This window comes from Arachis hypogaea, chromosome 9 (assembly GCF_003086295.3).
Source record: "Arachis hypogaea cultivar Tifrunner chromosome 9, arahy.Tifrunner.gnm2.J5K5, whole genome shotgun sequence".
Taxonomy (NCBI): domain Eukaryota; kingdom Viridiplantae; phylum Streptophyta; class Magnoliopsida; order Fabales; family Fabaceae; genus Arachis; species Arachis hypogaea.
This window is the reverse complement of record NC_092044.1, coordinates 11,055,420-11,071,802: the sequence shown is the minus strand read 5'-3', so window position 1 is coordinate 11,071,802 and position 16,383 is coordinate 11,055,420. Positions and strand designations below refer to the sequence as shown.

The 16,383-nt window shown below is 44.9% G+C and overlaps 1 protein-coding gene, 1 long non-coding RNA gene and 1 other non-coding gene across 3 annotated transcripts; all 3 read left to right on the top strand.

The window, feature by feature from the left end:
- The first annotated feature begins 233 nt into the window (after positions 1–233).
- LOC112708863 (uncharacterized) lies at positions 234–1,211 on the top strand. The gene has a single exon (XM_025760791.1). It carries the CDS (start codon positions 234–236, stop codon positions 1,209–1,211), a length of 978 nt encoding a protein of 325 aa, XP_025616576.1.
- A 2,046-nt stretch (positions 1,212–3,257) lies between these two features.
- Positions 3,258–4,107, top strand: LOC140174940 (uncharacterized). The gene is made up of 3 exons (XR_011865090.1): positions 3,258–3,455; positions 3,743–3,769; positions 3,892–4,107. It is a non-coding gene; the product is annotated as an uncharacterized lncRNA (long non-coding RNA).
- A 12,143-nt stretch (positions 4,108–16,250) lies between these two features.
- Positions 16,251–16,358, top strand: LOC112714149 (small nucleolar RNA R71). The gene has a single exon (XR_003159105.1). It is a non-coding gene; the product is annotated as a small nucleolar RNA R71 (small nucleolar RNA).
- Positions 16,359–16,383: the final 25 nt, after the last annotated feature.

Sequence of the window (16,383 nt, the reverse complement as noted above, 5' to 3'; positions counted from 1 at the left end):
TCCGACCCCGACTACTCCCAATCTCTTGAAAGCCGAGGAAGAACCTCCCATCGAAGTCGATCGCGGCACACTCCCGCCTCAAGATCGGAATCGGGAAGTAGCTGCGAAGATCATGAATATCCGAGAAGACGAAATGACACAATCATCTACGCCCGAGGTAAGGGGCGCGCGCCACGAGGTGAGATCGTGAAAGCGGCGGAGAAAGATCTGGGGGAACACTGCGACCCGTGATAATGGGCGCAACCCCATTCCATCGTTCAATCGTCGAGGTCCGGTTGCCAAAGCACTTTGACAAACTAACGAACATGAGGTATGACGGAACCCAAGACCCGCAGGAGCACCTCACGGCCTTTGAGGCCAGGATGAAACTGAAGGGAGTAGGAGACAAAGTCAGATGCCGCGCCTTCCTGGTCACCTTGCCAGGGCCTGCGATACGGTGGTTCAACAGCCTCCCGCAGGGCTCGGTGGCCGGCTTCTCGGATATTAGCCGTGCCTTCCTAGCACAGTTCACCACCAGAATTGCGAAGGCAAAGCAGCCGATCAATCTGCTCGGTGTGACTCAAAGGACCGGCGAGCCGACCAGAAAATATCTAGACCGGTTCAACAATGAGTTCTTGGAGATCGAGGGGTTAACTGATTCGGTGGCCAGTCTCTGTCTGAAGAACGGACTCCTTAACGAGGACTTCAGAAAGCACCTCACCACGAGGCCGGTCTGGACGATGCAAGAGATCCAAATCGTAGCCAAGGAATACATTAATGATGAGGAAGTCAGTCAAGTTGTGGCTGCCAACAAGCAACAGCCCTCTCACAATCAACCCCGGCAGCACGGTAACGGAGAAAGGCAGAAGGAACACGCCAGAGACGGTGGTCCGAGCAAGACACCCAGACTGTTTCCTCGCATCGGAAAATTCACCAATTACACTCCCCTCACCCTCCCGATCATAGAAGTTTACCAGCAGATAGCCGAGAAGGGAATCTTGTCGAAGCCCCGACCTCTGAAGGACCGAACCATGGGGAACAAGAGCCTATACTGTGATTACCATAAGGGCTACGAACATAAGACACAGGATTGCTTCGACCTGAAGGACACACTAGAACAAGCGATCAGGGATGGAAAACTAGCCGAATTCTCCCACCTCATCAGGGAGCCGAGGAGACGGAACCGTGACCGTGATGGGGAAGATAAGGCCCAGATGGTGAAGCGACGATAGGAGCCAGAGGATGACAACCACGGCCTTATCGTGGTGAATGTAGTAACCGCAAGGAACACGTCTCCAAGGTCGAGATCGGCGCACAAGAAAGATGCCAAAGTCCTGGCGGTCTCCTCCTCGTCTGCGCGAAGCTCCAAAAGGCTTCCATCCATTTCTTTCGGTCCGGAAGACCGGTGGTTCGACGAGGTCCCGGAAAGCCCCCCATGGTCATCATGGCTAGAGTAGGAACCGGCCTCATTAAACGGATCTTTGTGGATACGGGGGCGGACTCGAATATTATGTTCCGCAACATGTTCGATGCCTTGGGATTACGGGATGCCGACCTAACAACTCACCAGCACGGTGTCGTAGGGCTAGGCAACCACTTCATCAAGCCGGACGGGATAATCTCCTTGCCGGTCTACATAGGACAATGACAGGGGAGAAGATCGATAATGGCTGAGTTCGTAGTCTTACGAGACTCCACAGCCTACAACATCATCCTAGGGAGGAAAACCATTAACGATCTTGGGGCAGCGATCAGCACGAAGCTGTTGGTAATGAAGTTTGTCACTAATGAGGGATCTGTAGGATCCATAAAAGGAGATTTGGAAACGGCAGTCTCTTGCGACAACGCCAGCCTTTCATTAAGGAAAAAATCTAAAGAAGCGTCAGGGGTGTTCCTCGCCGACCTGGACACCAGGGTCGGCGACAAGCCCAGACCCGAACCAGAGGAAGACCTGGAGAAGTTTAGGGTTGGGGACACGGAGGAGAAGTTCACGTTCGTAAACAGAAACCTCCCACATCAATTGAAAGAGCCTTTGGTTGAAATGATCAGGGCCAATGGTGATCTATTTGCCTAGACACCAGCCGATATGCCAGGAATAGACCCCCAGCTCATGTCACATCACCTGGCCGTCAAGCCAAAAGCCCGACCAGTGGCTCAAAGGAGAAGGAAGATGTCGCAAGAAAGAGCAGAGGAGGTGGTCAAGCAGACGGCCAGCCTCCTAAAAGCAGGTTTTATCCGAGAACTAGACTACTCGACATGGCTGTCAAATGTAGTCCTGGTAAAAAAGCACAATGGGAGATGAAGGATGTGTGTCGACTATTCCGATCTCAACAAAGCATGTCCCAAGGACTGCTACCACCCAATGTTCTGAAAACCGGTTCGAACCGGTCGAACCGTGAACCGGACGCTAAAGCGGTTTGGTCAACAAAGGAAACCGCAGAATTTGATAACCGACATTGAACCGACGAACCGGCCGGTTACCGGTCAGTCGAACCGAACCGGGACCCGGCCGGTTTTTTAACCTGACAGCAAAACGCCGTCGTTTTGCAATGTGGGAAGCTCTAATTCCCTTTTCTCCTTCGTCAGTTTCGTCTTCGTGCTTCACTCCAGCCTCAGCGTCCCACACCCACACTCCCACTCCCACAGAACAACACCCACGAGGCCACCAGGCCACGACCCACCACGACCCACCGGCCACCACTGTGAGAGACAGAACGCCTGAAGCCCTCAACGCACTCACCTCTGTCGCGACCTCAGCAGCTTCGCAGCCTCAGCAGCGTCGCGCCCTCGGCCTCCATCGTGCCTTCAGCAGCGTCGCGCCCTCAGTAGCGTCGCGCCCTCAGCCACTTTGCCGTCAGCGTCTGCCTCTGAGAGAAAGCAATAGAGAAGCGTCAGCAGCGTTGAAGAACTGAAGTCCTCATTTCCAGGTAATTTTTATTTTTTAATTTAGTTATGATTTATGAACATGATTTTGTGATGAAATCTGATACTCTGTGAACTCTGTGAACAAAGAATTTTGATGAAATTCTGAGTCTCTGAAACTGTTATGAACTGATATAGTGATATCAACTCTGTGAACTGACTGAACTCTGATGAAGTCATGAAACTGTGATGAAATATGATTATGAACTAATTCTGTGATGAAATATGAATTAATTTTGTGAATTGATTTTGTGAATTCTGATTTTGTGAAATCTGATTGTGTGAACTCTGATTTTGTGACATGATTTTGTCATTGTGAACTCTGGTTTTGACGTTTTGTATACTCTGGTTTTGAGAGATGATTTTGTGAATTGAATTATGAATTTTTTGAACCTAAGATGTTGTTTGTATACTCTGATTTTGGAATTTGGATGTTGTTTGTTCAATGTTCATTTGTTGTGAACTTGAGAGTTGAGATTACTGTGAATCAAAAGGGAACACGTGTAGTTGGAATAGTACAAAGAATGAATTCAGTTGTTTAGACAACCATAAAGGTAGCTTATTTTTTTATTTTATTTTTTCATTTTGTTGCATTTGACATGACTAATAGCCAATTTAATTAAGCTTGACTCTTGTTGTTTTGGAGTAGATTCTTTCTTAGATGTTTATTAACAAATAATTGAAGCAAGTAGATGAATTTCATGAAAACATTAGACATCCAAATCAATGAATCAGTCCATGATTCCGACTAGCTTTATGTACCTTTTAACTTGTTCAACAAATTCAGGGTTATTGCTTTTTCAAGTGATTGCATGATCTAAGTTTACTGGTGTAGTTGCAGGACCATCAACAGCTCTGGTAACAACAGGTTAGTTTTCACTTCATTATGCCTTCTCTTTTTTTTTAATGCTTTTCTTGGTATCATTATTAATTAGCCTGAAAGCAAGTAAATGTGAAAATTTTCTAAAGATGGAGTTTTGATGAATGCAGGATCAGTACTGGGATCATTTTTCCTTATCCTGCTTACCGGTGTGATTTACTACATCTATGATACTTGCATAATACAAAAATATGATTATATTTTCTTAGATGAGATTGATGTTGATTTAGATCAAGGTGGTGGTGGTGGTAGTACTAGTACATTTTATGCTGCACCACTTGCTTTTTCTGGTCCAAGTAGTGGAAATGAAGGTGATGAAATCAATGATCCAAATCTGCAACAAATTATGGAGGATTTTGATGGTTGATGACAAATTTGGCTCATTTTGATGCTGCTATGTTATGTTTGGTTGTTTGTTTGTTGACTTTTGAACTTTGAATTTGTATTTGAATGAGATTATAACATTTGGTTTATGTAGTACTTTTAATTTGAATGATATTTTCAAGTTTAGATTAGACTATAATTATATTTTTATGTGCTTATTTATATTTTATTTATTATTTTATTATAAAACGGTTTTTACGGTTCAACTACGGTCGGACCGGTTGAACCTATGAACCAGTGAATCAGTACATAGAGCGGTTCGATGACCGGTTCGGTTTTCAGAACCTTGCTACCACCTTCCTAACATTGATGCACTTATTGATGCGGCGGCGGGGTACCGATATCTGAGCTTCATGGATGCTTATTCCGGCTACAATCAGATACCGATGCACCGACCTGACGAGGATAAAACAGCGTTCATAACGCCGGGAGGAATCTATTGCTACAAGGTGATGCCATTTGGCCTGAAAAATGCAGGGGCCACATACCAGAGGCTAATGAACAAGATATTCAACAATCTCATAGGCAAGACAGTGAAAGTCTATGTAGATGATATCCTTACAAAGACCACCCGGCCTAAGGACCTCTTGAGCGACCTGGGGAACGTATTCCTGTCCCTCCAACAATACGGCATGAGGCTCAACACGCTCAAGTGTGCCTTTGCCATGGAGGCCGAGAAGTTCCTAGAATTCATGAAAACCCAAAGGGGGGTGGAAGCCAACCCTGAAAAATGCCAAGTGATACTTCAAATGAAAAGTCCGGGCTGTGTTAAAGATGTCCAGAGGCTGGCGGGAAGGCTCAGCGCGCTGTCCCGATTCCTCGGAGCGTCGACAGCAAAGGCCCTGCCCTTCTTCAATCTAATGAGAAAAGGGATAGCGTTTGAATGGACTCATGCGTGCGAGGAAGCGTTCAAACACTTCAAAGAGATCCTAGCAGAACCCCCGGTACTCGGGAAGCCTAAGGTCGGAGAACCAATCTACCTGTACCTGGCCATAACGGAGGAAGCGCTTGCCGCGGTTTTGGTGCGAGAAGAAGGGAAGGCTCAGCAGCCGATTTACTTTGTCAGTAGAGCGCTGCACGGAGCAGAACCAAGGTATAGCAAATTGGAGAAACTGGCACTGGCACTCCTGACCTCTTCCCGTAGACTAAGGAAATACTTCCAAGGCCACCAGATCATCGTAAGAACGGACCAAAGAATCCGTCAAGTGCTCCAAAAACCCGATTTAGCGGAAAGAATGATGACTTGGGCCATTGAGCTCTCCCAGTACGACTTACAATATGAGCCCCGACATGCGATTAAGGCGCAAGCAATGGCAGAGTTCCTAGTGGAAGTAACAGGGGACCCAACCAAAGAAGCGGGCGTACGGTGGAGGCTCCATGTAAATGGGGCCTCCAACCAAACGCCGGGGGGTGCCGGGATCATCTTAGAAAGCCCAGCTGGGGTCATATACGAACAATCAACCAAGTTCGAGTTTCCTGTGTCAAACAACCAAGCAGAGTACGAGGCCCTCTTGGGAGGCCTAACCTTAGCTCGGGAAGTCGGGGCGATAAGGCTGGAGGTGTGTAGCGACTCACAGGTCATTACCTCACAAGTAAATGGAAGCTACCAAGCCAGAGACTCGCTATTGCAAAAGTACTTGGAGAAGGTTAGAGAGTTGAGCAAGCAGTTCGAAGAGGTCACGATCCAACATGTCCCAATGGAAAGGAACGCACGGGCGGACCTCCTGTCTAAGCTAGCAAGCACGAAACTGGGAGTCGGCAACCGATCTCTTATTCAAGGCATGGTAAAGGAACCAGCGGTTACCCTCCACGTGTGAAAGTTAGGCCCCTCTTGGTTGGACCCTATCATTGATTTCCTGGAAAACGGTAGACTCCCCGACGATGACAGGACAACCAAAGCGTTGAGAAGGGAGGCAACCAAATATGCGACCATACAGGGATAACTATTTAAAAAGGGATTCAGCCAACGTCTATTGAAATGCCTGCATCCGACCAGACGGACTATGTTCTCAGAGAAGTCCACGAGGGGTGCTGCGGCCACCATATCGAGGGCAAAGCCCTAGCGAGAAAGCTCATCCGAGTTGGATACTACTGGCCATCGATGATGAAAGACTCCAAAAAATTCGTAAGGAAATGCGTCAAGTGTCAAGAGAACGCTAACTTCCACAGAGCACTGGCTTCTGAACTAAGTCTACTGACGTCCTCCCGACCTTTCGCACAATGGGCAGTCGACCTCTTGGGACCCTTCCAGGTTGGCTCGGGGCAAGTCAAATATCTCATAGTTGCCATCGGCTACTACACCAAATGGATAGAGGTCGAACCACTAGCCTGCATATCCTCATCCAATTGTAGAAAATTCATGTGGAGGTAGGTGATAACTAGATTCGGCATCCCGGAGGTCATCATCTTAGACAACAGGACGCAATTTATTGACAAGAAGTTCATAGAATTTCTCATCGGTCTGGTATAAAACAGAAATTCTCTTCGGTAGAGCACCCCCAGAAAAATGGGCAAGTCGAGTCCGCAAATAAGGTCATCTTGCTGGGCCTCAAGAAGCGGCTGGATAATAAAAAAGGTGCATGGGCCGACGAACTCGCTTCGGTCCTTTGGTCTTACCGTACAACCGAGCAGTCCTCCACAGGAGAAACCCCCTTCCGCCTGACGTATGGGGTGGACGCGATGATACCCATGGAAATCAGCAAGCCGAGCCCATGGTTACTTCTGAAGGGAGTAGAAGAAGCAGTGGAGAAGGACCTGGTGGATGAGGCCAAGGAGATGGCCCATTTGACAGAAGTAGCACTGAAGCAAAAGAATGGCCTTGTGCTACAACGCCAAAGTGCTCAGGAGAGAGTTTGGAAAAAATGACCTCATTTTGCGACGCAACGACATAGGGCTACCGACCCAAGGGGAAGGAAAACTGGCGACAAACTGGGAAGGCCCCTACAGGGTAAAAGAAGTGCTCGGCAAAGACGCCTACAAATTGGGGAAGCTCGACGATAAGGAAATCCCGTGAACATGGAATGCAGGTAACTTGAGAAGATTTTATTCCTAACTCAGACACGCCGGCTAGGCGGTTTGATGAGCTCAATGATTTACTATTGTTAAACGCTTACCATGGCTATAGACCTGTTTAACTGTTGATTAATATTTACTTAACAAATTTCACCTTTTATGCATCCCACGACAACATGTTCCTCATAACGAATACGGCGCCCCGGGACTGATCACTCCGGGAGCCAACCAAATTAAAGCTATAACAAACGGCCGCGATAATAGTAAAGCAACGACATGGCTTCGCCAAAGATACCAACATAATGGTAAACGAGCAACAAGCATACACCGTCTGATAAAGACGATAATCACAAGCTGACCAAGCGGCTAACAAAGTATAACATAATTTGTTTCATAAGTTCTATAACAAAACCACAAATCCATGCAAAAGCATAAGATACAGGAGTTCACTTTCTGGGCATGTCGATAATCTTGCCATCCTTTATCATTTTGAAAACCCCAATTGCCGACGTGTCAAAATCGGGAGCCACGATCTTCACCTGAGCCTTGAGAGCCTCCTCAGTCATGAAGATCGCGCTCTTTCCCTGCTCTCTGACCTCCTTATGATTCTTCTTCAGCCCCTCAGCCTCAGCTTGAGAGGCCTTAGCTGACGAGACGGCCGCATCACGTTCCTTCTCCAAAGCGACCACCCGACCTTGTGCGGCGTTGAGCTGGCTTTCCAAAGTCATCTCCCGCTCAGTCAGCCGGGATACGGTAGCATCAGTAGTCTTCAATTTTATTTTGGGCAAACGCAGCCTTCTCCTTGGCAGTCTTAAGCTTCTCCTTCACCTCGGATAGCTGCCCCTGGAGCGTTTCAACTTAAGTTTTAAATTTGTTGTTGGCTATAACAGCAGATTCGAGCTTCCGGCGTAGTGACTGCATACCCGACAGCTCAAACTCTGCCTTCCGAGCTATGGCCGAACCGTGAAGGAGGGTACGATACATCCATCGTGCCTGCCCCGCAAGGTCGGTACCATGAAAGTGTTCCTCCGTGCCGGGAAGCAACTGGGAGTCTATGAACGTCCCGGCATCGAAGTTCTTCTCCATCACGGTGAGGGCCCCTTCGGAGCTGGAGAGTGATCTCTGCCTCTTGGGGGGTAGGAATGACCCTCAGGTCGTCTTCCTCGACCTGTTGAGCAGAAGACGAATGTCAGGTACTGGCCGCCTCCCCATGAACTGGAGAAACGTGCGCCACGTCAGAAGGTTTATCCGACATGTCGACGTCACGGGGTGAGGGTGCCACCTGATCCTCCTTGTCCCCGGCAGGGACTACCGGCTGCTCATCGGCCTTTTCCCCATCGCTTTCCGCCAGAAAAGTTTTGAACAAGCTCTCAAGGCGTGTCACCTCGGCAGACATTCCCACTGCAAAAGAAATGAACAAGTTAGTCGTTTAATCGGCATAACCAACCAAAGCAGCGACCATGCAAAAAACACAAGACAAAAACCACTCACAAATATAATTCCGGGCGACCTTCCTGTTACCCATAAAAAAGTGGGGGTTCACGTGGTTTCTCCCAAAAACGGCCCACAGCACGTCGGCAATTTTTCTATCCACGGCAGACATCCCCTTGTAGGTCACCTTAATAAAAGTGTTAGACCCCGTCCCGAAACTCCAATATGTTGGGATGAGGCGTTCTCCCTCCAACGACAACCAGAAGGAATGGCGACCTTTGACTGGACGCACCTTAAAATACTTATCTTTGAACCCATGATAAGAGTCTTCGAACAAGCCAAAGATCCTCCGACCTTGAGCAGATCGGAAGGACATGAACCCCTTCCTCGCCTTCCCCTCCTTGGTAGGATTCGTGAGATTAAAAAAGTAAAGGAAAACATCGACGGACACCGGCAGCTCCAGGTATTCACACACCATCTCGAAACAGCGGATCGAAGCCCAACTGTTCGGATGCAGCTGCGACGATGCCACGGAGATCTGACTAAAAAGCCCCATTTGAAAAGTGGAGAAGGGGATACCGACCCCCACTTGGGTGAACATGGCTTTGTAAAACCAAATCCAGTCGGCAACCCGGGGGGCGTGGAAATTGAGCTCGTACAGCCGCTCGTGAGGGGCAGGGACAAAGACCTCGTAGTTGGCCTCCTCGTCAGTACCCCTGCATAGGTACTCAGCCTGAAGAAACGGTAAGCTCCTCCTCACCCATCTAGTTCGGGGAGTCCCTCAAGTCGGAAGCCACCCAAGCGTATGGGTCGTAACCCGCGGCGGAGATAGAAGCTTGGGAGACGACGCGAGGCATACCTACAGTGAGGGTACCACTTGATTAGTCTATGAGGTCGGGAGCTCGGGAAAACCCAAAAACTACATTTAGCCTATTCAGTAACTAAAATTAAGCAGGGCTAAAGCAAAACCCAAGCAAAATCCTAAAAGCTAATACCCTGGAATGGTAACCCCCTGGTGCACGAAATTGTGATCTCAATGGCGCCAACAACTTGGTACGCACAATTGTAATCTCAACTTTTTGTCACAACTTTGCACAACTAACAAGCAAGTACACTGGGTCGTCCAAGTAATAAACCTTTACGTGAGTAAGGGTCGATCCCACGGAGATTGTCAGCTTGAAGCAAGCTATGGTCACCTTGTAAATCTCAGTCACGCGGATTCAAATGGTTATGGAGTTTTGATAATTAATAGATAAATAAACATAAAATAAAGATAGAGATACTTATGTAATTCATTGGAGGGAATTTCAAATAAGTGTATGGAGATGCGTTGTTCCTTCTAAATCTCTCCTTTCCTACTGCCTTCATCCAATCCTTCATACTCCTTTCTATGACAAGCTGTATGTTGGGTGTCACCATTTCAATGGCTACTTTCCATCCTCTCAATGAAAATGGTCCTCTATGGTTTCTGTACGGCTAATCAACTGCCGGATTGCTCGTCTCGGATGAAAAATACCATGCATAGATATCGTATGGCTAATCAGCTGTTGGTTCTCGATCGTGTAGGAATAGGATTTACTATCCTTTTGCATCTGTCACCACGCCCTACAGTCACGAGTTTGAAGCTCGTCACAGTCATCCCATCCCAGATCCTACTCGGAATACCACAGACAAGGTTTAGACTTTCCGGATCTCAAGAATGCTACCAATGGATTCTAGCCTATACCATGAAGATTCTAATCTCGGATTCAGATGCCCCATTGTCAGAGGGGAGTCGATGTGAATCGTTGATTAGAAACCCAAGAGATATACCTTGAAGCTTGTTTGCATGTAGAACGGAAGTGGTTGTCAATCACGCGTTCATAAGTGAGAATGGTGATGAGTGTCACATAATCATCACATTCATCATGTTCTTGTGTGCAAATGGATATCTTAAAATAAGAATAAACATGAAATGAATAGAAAACAGTAGTACTTTGCATTAATACTCGAGGAACAGCAGAGCTCCACACCTTAATCTTTGGTGTGTAGAAACTCCACCATTGAAAATACATAAGTAAAAATAAGGTAGGCATGGCCGTGAGGCCAGCCCTCAGTGTCTAAGGACTAACAATAATCAAAGATGTTCCAAAAGCTCGTCCAAATATCAAAATACAATAGTAAAAAGTCATATTTATCCTAAACTAGTTACTAGGCGTTACAGAAATGAGTAAATGATGCAGAAATTCACTTCCGGACCCACTTGGTGTGTGCTTAGGCTGAGCATTGAAGCGTTCACGTGTAAAGGTCTTCATTGGAGTTAAACGCCAGTTTGTAACTTATTTTTGGCGTTTAACTCTGCTTTACAACTTGTTTCTGATCGTTTAACGCCAGAATAGACGCCAGTTTACGTCGTCTAAACTCGGAAAAAGTATAGACTATTATATATTGCTGGAAAGTCCTGGATGTCTACTTTCCAACGCAGTTAAGAGCACGCCATTTGGGTTTCTCTAGCTCCAAAAATTTCATTTCGAGTGTAGGGAGGTCAGAATCCAACAGCATCAGCAGTTCTTTTTCAGCCTCTGAATCAGATTTTTGCTCAGGTCCCTCAATTTCAGCCAGAAAATACCTGAAATCCCAGAAAAATACACAAACTCATAGTAAAGTCCAAAAATGTGAATTTTGCTTAAAAACTAATAAAAATATACTAAAAATTGATTAAAACATACTAAAAACTACCTAAAAATAATGCCAAAAAGCGTATAAATTATCCGTTCATCACAACACCAAACTTAAATTGTTGCTTGTCCCCAAGCAACTGAAAACAAAATAGGATAAAAAGAAGAGGATATACAATGAATCTCACAATATCAATGAAACTTAGTCCCAATTAGATGAGCGGGGCTAGTAGCTTTTTACTTCTGAACAGTTTTGGCATCTCACTTTATTCTTTGAAATTCTGAATGATTGGCATCTATAGGAACTCAGAATTTTAGATAGTGTTATTGATTCTCCTAGTTCAGTATGTTGATTCTTGAACACAGTTACTTTATGAGTCTTGGCCGTGGCCCTAAGCACTTTGTTTTCCAGTATTACCACCGGATACATAAATGCCACAGACACATAACTGGGTGAACCTTTTCAGATTGTGACTCAGTTTTGCTAAAGTCCCCATTTAAAGGTGTCCAGGGTTCTTAAGCACACACTTTTTTTTTTTGCTTTAGATCACGACTTTAACCACTCAGTCTCAAGCTTTTCACTTGGACCTTCATGACACAAGCACATGGTTAGGGACATCTTGATTTAGCCGCTTAGGCCTGGATTTTATTTCCTTAGGCCCTCCTATCTATTAAAGCTCAAAACCTTGGATCCTTTTTTACCTTTGCCTTTTGGTTTAAAGGGCTATTGGCTTTTTCTGCTTGCTTTTTCTTTTTCTTTCTTTTAATTTTTGCCACTTTTTTTTCGCAAGCTTTCTTATTCACTGCTTTTTCTTGCTTCAAGAATCAATTTCATAATTTTTTAGATTATCAATAATATTTCTCTTTGTTCATCATTCTTTCAAGAGCTAATAATTTTAACATTCATAAACAACAAGATAAAAAATATGCACTGTTCAAGCATTCATTCAGAAAATAAAAAGTATTGCCACCACATAAAAATAATTAAACTAATTTCAAGATAAAATTTGAAATCTAAGTACTTCTTGTTCTTTTGTAATTAAGCACATTTTTCATTTAAGAGAGGTGGATGATTCATGGAATTATTCATAGCTTTAAGACATAGACACTTGACACTAATGATCATGTAATGAAGACACAAAACATAGCCAAACATGAAGCTTAAAAACCAAAAACAGAAAAATAAATAGTCAAGGAGATTAAGGAATGAGTCCACTTTAGTGAGGGTGGCGTCTTCCTCTTGAAGAACCAATGGAACGCCTAAGCTCCTCTATGTCTCTTCCTTGTCTTTGTTGCTCCTCCCTCATAGCTCTTTGATCTTCTCTAATATCATGGAGAATGATGGAGTGCTCTTGGTGCTCCACCCTTAGTTGGTCCATGTTGTAACTCAAGCCTTCCAAGGAGGTGTTGAGTTGCTCCCAATAGTTATGTGGAGGAAATTGCATCTCTTGAGGCATCTCAGGGATTTCTTGATGAGGATCTTCCTCATGCTCTTGTTGAGGTCCATGAATGGGCTCTCTTGTTTGCTCCATCCTCTTTTTAGTGATGGGCTTGTCCTCTTCAATAAGGATGTCTCCTTCTATGTCAATCCCAGCTAAATTGCATATATGACAAATGAGACAAGGAAAGGCTAACCTTGCCAAGGTGGATGACTTGTCAGCCACCTTGTAGAGTTCTAGAGGTATGATCTCATGAACTTCCACTTCCTCCCCAATCATGATACTATGGATCATGATGGCCCGATCTACAGTCACTTCAGATCGGTTGCTAGTAGGAATGATGGAGCGTTGGATGAACTCCAATCATCCTCTAGCCACAGGCTTAAGGTCTGGTCTTCTCAATTGAACTGGGTTGCATCTTGAGTCTCTTTTCCATTGAGCTCCTTCCACACATATGTCCATGAGGACTTGGTCTAACCTTTGATCAAAGTTGACCCTTCTAGTGTAAGGACATGCGTTTTCTTGCATCATTGGCAAATGGAATGCCAACCTTACATTTTTCAGACTGAAATCTAAGTATTTCCCCCAAACCATTGTAAGCCAATTCCTTGGATTCGGGTTCATACTTTGATCATGGTTCCTAGTGATCCATGCATTGGCATAGAACTCTTGAACCATTAAGATTCTGACTTGTTGAATGGGGTTGGTAAGAACTTCCCAACCTCTTCTTCGGATTTCATGTCAGAACTCCAGATACTCATTTTTTTTAGCATGAAAGGGACCTTAGGGATCACCTTCTTCTTGGCCACAACTTCATAGAAGTGGTCTTGATGGACCTTTGAGATGAATCTCTCCATCTCTCATGATCAGAGGTGGAAGCTTTTGCCTTCCCTTTCCTCTTTCTAGAGGTTTCTCCGGCCTTAGGTGCCATAAATGGTTATGAAAAAACAAAAAGCAATACTTTTACCACACCAAACTTAAAAGGTTTGCTCCTCCTCGAGCAAAAGAAGAAAGAAAGAAAGGGAAGAAGAAGAAAATAGAGGAAATGGAGGGTTATAGGAGTTCGGCCAAGAGGGGGGAAAGGTGTTTGTGTTGTGTGAAGATGAAGGAGTAGTGAGGGGTTTATATAGGGGTGAGAGGAGGGTTGGGTTTTGGTCATTAGGGTTGGGTTTGGGAGAGAAAAGTGTTTGAATTTTTAAAGTGAGGTAGGTGGGGTTTTTAGGGAAGAGGTATAGAGGTGATTGGTGAAGAGAATATAGGGAAGAGGATATGATTTAATTGGTGAGTGAGAGAGAGAGAGGTAGGTAGGTGGGGATCCTGTGGGGTCCACAGATCCTGAGGGGTCAATGATTTCATCACTACTCCTTTTAGGCGTGCAAAACGCCCTTACTGTGCAATCCTGGCGTTTAACGCCAGATTGCTGCTTGTTTCTGGCGTTAAACGCCAGCTTTTATTCCTTTTCTGGCGTTAAACGCCAGGCTGTAACCTGTTTCTGGCGTTTAATGCCAGATTGTAGCCTATTTCTGGCGTTTAACGCTAGTCTGGTGCTTGTTTCTGGCGTTTAACGCCCAGAATGGTGCCAGACTGGGCGTTAAACGCCCATTCTACTACTATTACTGGCGTTTAAATGCCAGTAAGGGTAGCAGAGCGTTTAAACGCCAGTAAGTTCCTCCTCCAGGGTGTGCTGTTTTTAATACTATTTTTTATTTTTCTTGAATTTTTGTAATTATTTTTGTGACTCCACATGATCATTAACCTAAAAAAAAGGAAAATACACAGATAAATAAAATTGGGTTGCCTTCCAATAAGCGCTTCTTTAATGTCAATAGCTTGACAGTGAGCTCTCATGGAGCCTCACAGATGTTCAGAGCATTGTTGGGACCTTCCAACACCAAACTTAGAGTTTGAATGTGGGGGTTCAACACCAAACTTAGAGTTTGATTATGGCCTCCCAACACCAAACTTAGAGTTTGAGTGTGGGGGCTTTGTTTGACTCTGTATTGAGAAAAGCTTTTTATGCTTCCTCTCCATGGTTACAGAGGGAGATCCTTGAGTTTTAAACACAAGGTAGTCCTCATTCAATTAAAGGATCAACTCTCCTCTGTCTATATCAATCACAGCTTTTGCTGTGGCTAGGAAGGGTCTTCCAAGGATGATGGATTCATCCTCATCCTTCCCAGTGTTTAGGATTATGAAATCAGCAGGGATGTAAAGGCCTTCAACCTTCACTAGCACATCCTCTACTAGTCCATAAGCCTGTTTCATTGATTTGTCTGCCATTTCTAATGAGAATTTGGCAGCATGTACCTCAAAGATTCCCAGTTTCTCCATTACAGAGAGTGGCATTAAGTTTATGCCTGACCCCAGGTCATATAGAGCCTTTCCAAAGGTCATGGTGCCTATGGTACAGGAAATTAAGAATTTACCAGGATCCTGTTTCTTTTGAGGTAATGTCTGCCTAACCAAGTCATTCAGTTCATTGGTGAGCAAGGGGGGTTCATCCGCCCAAGTCTCATTACCAAATAACTTGGCATTCAGCTTCATGATTGCTCCAAGGTACTTAGCAACTTGCTCTTCAGTAATATCTTCATCCTCTTCAGAAGAGGAATAGTCATTAGAGCTCATGAATGGCAGAAGTAGGTTCAATGGAATCTCTATGGTCTCTAGATGAACCTTAGATTCCTTAGGTTCCTCAATTCGGAACTCTTTTTTGTCTAGAGGACATCCCATGAGGTCTTCCTCACTGGGATTCACGTCCTCCTCCTCCTCTGTGCATTCGGCCACACCAAGCAAGGTTATGGCCTTGCACTCTCTTTTTGGATTTTCTTCTGTATTGCTTGAGAGAGTACTAGGAGGAGTTTCAGTGACTCTTTTACTCAGCTGGCCCACTTGTGCCTCCAAATTTCTAATGGAGGACCTTATTTCATTCATGAAACTTAGTGTGGCCTTAGATAGATCAAAGACTATATTTGCTAAGCTAGAGGGGCTCTACTCAGAATTCTCTGTCTGTTACTGAGAGGATGATGGAAAAGGCTTGCTATTGTTAAACATGTTTCTTCCACCATTATTAAAGCCTTGCTGAGGCTTTTGTTGATCTTTCCATGAGAAATTTGGATGATTTCTCCATTATGGATTATAGGTGTTTCCATAGGCTTCACCCATGTAATTCACCTCTGCCATTGCAGTGTTCTCAGGATCATAAGCTTCTTCTTCAGAAGATGCTTCTTTAGTACTATTGGATGCATTTTGCAAACCATTCAGACTCTGAGAAATCATATTGACTTGTTGAGTCAACATTTTATTCTGAGCCAATATGGCATTCAGAGCATCAATTTCAAGAACTCCCTTCCTCTAAGGTGTCCCATTACTCACAGGATTCCTTTTAGAGGTGTACATGAATTGGTTATTTGCAACAATTTCAATGAGTTCCTGAGCTTCTGCAGGCATTTTTTTTAGGTGAATAGATCCACCTGCAGAATAGTCCAATGGCATCTTAGACAATTTAGACAGACCATCATAGAATATATCCAGGATGGTCCATTCTGAAAGCATGTCAGAAGGACACTTTTTGGTCAGTTACTTGTATCTTTCCCAAGCTTCATAGAGGGATTCACCTTCTTTTTGCCTGAAGGTTTAAACATCCACTCTAAGCTTGCTCAGCTTTTGAGGAGGAAAGAAC

Excerpts from the sequence above, each read along its gene's own strand:
- LOC112708863 (XM_025760791.1), top strand. The coding sequence starts at position 234 with ATGGGCGCAACCCCATTCCATCGTTCAATCGTCGAGGTCCGGTTGCCA.